At 38.2% G+C, this 6180-nt stretch overlaps 1 protein-coding gene across 2 annotated transcripts in view; it reads right to left on the bottom strand.

Moving 5' to 3' along the window:
* Window positions 1-6180, bottom strand: part of SRPK1 (SRSF protein kinase 1) — a 63645-nt gene that overhangs the window by 33220 nt on the left and 24245 nt on the right. For both annotated transcript variants that reach the window (XM_004710731.3, XM_045294850.1), the window contains exons 3-4: window positions 2840-2958; window positions 1543-1651 (exon numbers count right to left, since the gene is read on the bottom strand). In XM_004710731.3, coding sequence (XP_004710788.1) covers window positions 1543-1651; window positions 2840-2958 — 228 coding nt within the window. The remainder of the gene's footprint in view (window positions 1-1542; window positions 1652-2839; window positions 2959-6180) is intronic.

Below are 6180 nucleotides of genomic sequence, written 5' to 3'. Positions count from 1 at the left end.
AAACAATGTACAAATGTGCTTTACACAATTGATGTGTGTATGGATTGGGATAACAGTTGTATGAGCCCCTAATAAAATGTTAAAAAAGAAAAAGAAAAAAAAGAGTAAATGTCCTACTCTTACTTTGAGAAGCTAAAATTTAAGTTCTAACTGGCAGTTGATGGTCATTAATATTGATGTTATGTACAAACGAACTTTCCCCTTCCTAACCTTTCTCCTCCCCCCTGCAGTAGAAGCATAGGAACTGGCACAAATTTTGATTTTATCTTTGCCTATACATAAACATGGGTTACTTCCACAGGATCACTGTGGCCATTAATGGCACTGTCAAGCCAGATTCAATGTACACATAAAAAAATCCTTTCTCATATAAGGTCAATCACTAAACATTTTCTCCAAGTTAAAAATCTATCAGCTGAATGTCTCCCCAAATCCCAAGTAACTAGTATCATGAAAATGAGGATAAAGAAAGCCATGAATCAAAAGTACACTGGTACAGCAAAAGATAAAATGTTAAAAGCTTAATACTTTCTAGCAAGAAGCCAGAAGAATTATTTGTATGAAAAATAAAATGACAAAAACCCTAAAAACCAAACAATAAACAACACAGACAGTAAATACTATCTCAAAAGACAAACTATAAGCATTATAAATACTTTTCTGTAAAGAAAAATTCTAGGCTGTATGACTCAGCAAATTTATTCCCAAAACAAAATAAAACAAACAATTTTGCTTCTTCTAGGACAATGTCTAAAAATTTAACTCTACTCCAATGAAAAGACAACCACCCATTTACAGACCAAGCAATGAATATTGCAAAGCTTTTAAGTGGGAGTTCCATAGGCTTTACTGATGGTAACTTACTTTCTTATATCTTAGAGGGACAGATATACCATACATACTCAAGTATAAGCTGAGTTTTTCAGCACATTTTTTTATGCCGTTGTGGTAAAATTAGGTGGCTCAGTGGATAATTGGATTGGCTTATACTTGGATATATACGGTATATTGCTGATTCTTCATGAGGAAAGTAATTTGCTCAAGAATATAAAGACCAAAACAGGGAGGGTAAAGGAAGAATGGGTAGGAAAGAGGGAACCGATTACATGGAACTGTGTGTGACCTCCTCCCTGGGGGACAGACAACCAAAAAGTGGATGAAGGGAGACGTCGGACAGGGCAAGATATGACAAAATACCCATTTATAAACTATCAAGGGCTGATGAGGGAGGGGGGAACGGGGAGGGAGGGAAAAATGAGGACCTAATGTCGGGGGTTTAAATGGAGAGAAAATGTTTTGAGAAACGATGTACAAATGCGCTTTACACAACTGATGTGTATATGGATTGGGATAACAGTTGTATGAGCCCCTAATAAAATGTTAAAAAAGAAAAAAAAAAAAGAATATAAAGATTATTTTCAAGAATATGATTCTAATCAAGCAGTCAGTCTAAAGCTAGAATGTAGCCCTAATGCTCTGTGGAGAAAAAAATCAGACACCAAGGCATCAAATTATTTTGCAGAGCTACTAACTAAAACTTACTGAATATCCCATGACAACCACACTGTTGAAAAGTGTCCCCAACCCAGCTTTCGGATCACATGGTATCTCCCATTGAATAGGTCTCCAATTTTCACAAGATGATAACCTCCTAGAATAAAGAATGAGAAGAAAGTTTAGCTTAATCAGAAGCAGCAGGATAAGAAACAATACTATTTAAATAAAGAAGAGGAAGCAATACATCACATTACATTTCTTAACATGTCCACTAAACATTGTTTCTTTACAAGGAGGCTTCAAAGTTCTTTGGAAAGTGCCATTATGTTTCAATTGCATTTCCCCACAAACTTTCTGAAGCCCTATGTAACCAACTAAGGAAAGAAAGAAGTTGCAAAAGCTAAATCAGTCAAAGTATTTAGTGATTTCATTAAAAGCAAAACAAAAGCAAAAGATTGAGACTGAACCGGTGATGTTCTGTAGTCATTTTCTTTCAGAAATTTCATCCTCAAGGTATGACCACAATATTCTTGCCACTCAATAATCCAACAGATGTATCTAAACACAAAAATGTATTTATAGTTGCAGTCTCAGGATGGTTTTTGGGAAGGAGATTTAATGAAGTCCATTTGACTAAAAAAGAGAAAGCACACAGGAAGACTGGCTTCTCTAAATTACAACAAAACAAGTCCTTAAAAGTCTATCAACAGTAGTGATTCCAAGGTGTTTTAATTGTGATCTTTTCCTGCTGAGGATAAGAACCAGACTCTTCTCAAAGATGGCATCGTATGTTTTGTTGTAAATTCCTAACCAAGGATCCTGGAAAGTCCCATAAGAAAACAGAGAAGAGAGTAGGCAACCTTATAACATTGTTTAAATATATGTAGTCCCAGTTTAATTATCTTAGCAATCAGCCCTTTGAGGAAAAGAAATGTAATGAGGCTTTCTTTCTTTTACTAATCTACAATAAAAATGCTGACATTGCCTACTTCTGGGTAATAACATTACAGTTGGCTTTTATTTTCCTCTTTTTGCTTAATATTTTCTAAAGTATGCATCAATATTAAAGGGGTTTAAAAAAAAGAGATTTAACCTAAAAACTAGATTTTAATAAATTCAGTTCAAGTGAGAGAAATACTTATACCTTAGAGAAAAAAGCAACACACAGAAAGCAGCAAATCTGTACTTATTAGAGGGCTTCCCAAAAAATTCATGGTAAAATGGAATTAAAAGACACAGGCATTTTCCCGAAGCCCCTAGTACATAATAAACCAAACACACAAATGAGAAGCTGCAAAAGGATGGATCATTCCAAGATTAGAATTGTCTTAGAAAGTCTTACCTTTACAATAATCATTGGGATCCTCCTGCTCATCATCATCTGATCCCAAGATCTCCTCCTCTTGCTCTGGTATATCACTCTCAGAGTGGGGTGCAGAGCCTCTGTGCTGAGGTTCAGATCTACAAAATGACGCAAAATGTTCACTCCGTGGGAGGGGGAAGGGAAAATGAGGAGCTGATTCCAGGAACCCATGTAGAAAGTGAATTTTGTGAATGATGAGGGCAATGAATGTAGAAGTGTGCTTTACACAATTGATGTATGTATGGATTGTGATAAGAGTTGTATGAGCCCCAATAAAATGATTTAAAAAAAAAAAAAGAAAGCACCCCCCCAAAAAAAATGTTCACTCCTTATGGAAAGACAAAAGCAGGGCTTTAAGAAAATGTTGCCCCCCACCACCACCACCACCTTCACATCCTACAGACAGTGGCAGTCTAGGAAAACACTAGCTATAGCTTTATCTCATGTCAGTAGGGAATTGTTTACTAAAAGCCAATATATGATAAATAAAACCTGGGACATAATGTAAAGAGGAAAAGTGACATGGATTCTAACTTTTAGGAGGGCTTCAAAAAGTTTGTGGAATTGCATTATCTTTCAATTCCATTGTTCCATAAACTTTGAGGGCACTTGTAACCAATGATGAAACCTGGATACTTTCCAGCATTGTTCTATGTTATAGAAATACATGTCTACTTGCACACTATATATATTACATGTAGTACACGCGTATGAGCCCCAATAAATTGATTAAAAAAAGAAAGTAAATGTTTAGAAAATGATGACAACAATGTACAAATGTGCTTGATATAATTGATGTATGGAATGTTATAAGAGCTAAAAGAGCCCCCAATAAAATGATAATTTTTAAAAATTAAAAAAAAGTAAATATATGAAAAATACTTAATGCAGGCATAGTTCATTGACTGCACTTTGTAGATACTGTGTTTTGTAGAAATTGAAGGTTCGTGGCAATCTTGAGTTGAATAAGACTATTACCACCATTCTTCTATCTGTAAGTGCTCACTTAAAGCCTATGTCACGTTTTGTCAACTTGCACAATATTCTAAACTTTTTCATAATGCTATCATACACTTCATAGACTACAGTATAGTGTATAAGCACAATTTTTACATGCTTTCTCCATTACAATAGTCTAGACAAGACTAGAGTTTTTAAGATTTCCAAGTATGCCTATACATACTCCTAATCTGAACACCTATCAACATTTGAGTGTTTCCTTGTCTGTGGCCATGAACATTTTTTTGTTGTTAGATGCCACGGAGTCAGCTGTGAGTCACAGTGACCCAATCTATGTATAACAAATTGAAACACTTTCAATTTTCATTAGCCATGTATAGGCTTCCGGGATTTAAATATTACTACATTCAGAAAACAGTTTTTATTTTTTTATTTTAAAAAATCATTTTATTGGGGGCTCATACAATTCTTATCACAATCCATACATATATCCATTGTGTCGAGCACATTTGTACATTTGTTGCCATCATCATTCTCAAAACGTTTGCTTTCTACTAGAGCCCTTAATATCAGCTCATTTTTCCCCCTCCCTCATGAACCCTTGATAATTTATAAATTATGATTTTGTCATATCTTACACTGTCCAACATCTCCCTTCAACCACTTTTCTGTTATCCATCCCCCAGGGAGGAGGCTATATGTAGATCCTTGTAATCGGTTCCCCCTTTCTACCTCACCTTTCCTCCACCCTCCAGGTATCGCCACTCTCACCACTGGTCCTGAAGGGATGATCTGCCTGCATTCTGTGTTCCAGTTCCTCTCTGTACCAGTGTACATCCTCTGGTCAACCCAGATTTGTAAGGTAGAATTGGGATCATGATAGTGGGGGAAGGAAGCATTTAAGAACTAGAGGAAAGTTGTGTGTTTCATTGTTGCTACCCTGCAACCTGATCGCGACCCTTTAGTAAGGGAATGTGCAGTTGCCTATAGATCGGCTTTGAGTCCCCACTCTGCACTCACCCTCATTTACAATATTTTTTTTTGTTTTTAATGCCTGATACCCGATCCCTTCGAGAACTCGTGGCCACACAGGCTGGTTGTGCTTCTTCCATGTGGGCTTTGATGCTTCTAAGCTAGATGGCTGCTTGTTTACCTGCAAGCCTTTAAGACCCTAGACGCTATATCTTTTGATAGCCGGGCACCAACAGCTATCTTCACCACATTTGATTATGCACACATTTGTCTTCAGCAATCGTGTTGGGAAGGTGTACAACATGGAATGCCAATTTAATAGAACAAAGTGTTCTTGCATTAAGTACTTGAGTGGAGGTCCAATGTCCATCTGCTGCCTTAATACTAAACCTATAAATATATGCACATAGATCTATTCCCCCACCATCCTATATAAATATATTTACATATGTGCATGCCTGTATTTAGACCTCTATAAATACCCTTTGTCTCCTAGTTCTTTCCTCTTATCTCACTATCATGCTCACCCTTCATTGGGGTTTCAGTAATTTCTCTCGGTTACAATGCCCTTTCTGAATCCCTACCAAGCCTCTCACACCCTCCTTGCCACTAATTTTGGATCACTTGTTGCTCCCTTGTCCCTAGGTTAGTCAACATCACCTCCTTACCCCCGCCTCCCCTTCTCCCATGTCCTCCCGCAACCATCGGTCCCATCGTTTTCTCCTCCAGACCGTTCAGACAGCCTATCTTATCTAGAAAGATCTGCAGAGATAATAATATTCACCCAAAAAACAAGGCATAGCAAGACAAAGCGACAAAAGAGGACACAAGATAACAACAAAAAAACCAATGACCCATAAAAGAATAAATTAAAAAAATTTTTTTTTAATTTTAAAAATAAAGAAAAACCTGTAAATAGATCAAGGTCTGATTTTGGATCACTAGGCGTGTCCTCCAGTCAAGTCCGATGGGGTGCCACGCTCTGGCCCTTTGCATTCCCTCAGGAGCTCCAGAGTCTGCCCCTGTCCCCCCCTCCCCATTGCTCTGCCCCACGCCTTTAGTGTTTTGCCTTTTGCCTCCATGTCCCAAGGTCAGTCTGGGCCAATCCCGACACTGAGTCTCCTGTTGTCCCCCATAGGGCCATGGGTCAGCGAGGGACGTCGTGTCTCACAATGGGATCAGCCACATGGCCCAATCTGTGCATTGGCTGTTCGGAGCGGGAATATCGTCCTCCAGGCCTGGTGGGCCAGGTTGTGCTCCACTCTCTCTTCCTCCCCATTCATTTGCTCCCATGTGCTCTGATCAGACATGTCCCTCTCCCCTCCCTAGCAACAGCTTCAGGGCCGTCCTCTAAAGTAAATTCTTCTGGGGGGAGGGGCAGTTGAAAA

Source organism: Echinops telfairi, unplaced genomic scaffold, assembly GCF_000313985.2.
Source record: "Echinops telfairi isolate 266 unplaced genomic scaffold, ASM31398v2 ScPeMD7_3533;HRSCAF=4204_1, whole genome shotgun sequence".
Lineage (NCBI taxonomy): Eukaryota > Metazoa > Chordata > Mammalia > Afrosoricida > Tenrecidae > Echinops > Echinops telfairi.
Note: the sequence above shows the minus strand (reverse complement) of the source record. Positions and strands in the feature narration are given on the sequence as shown.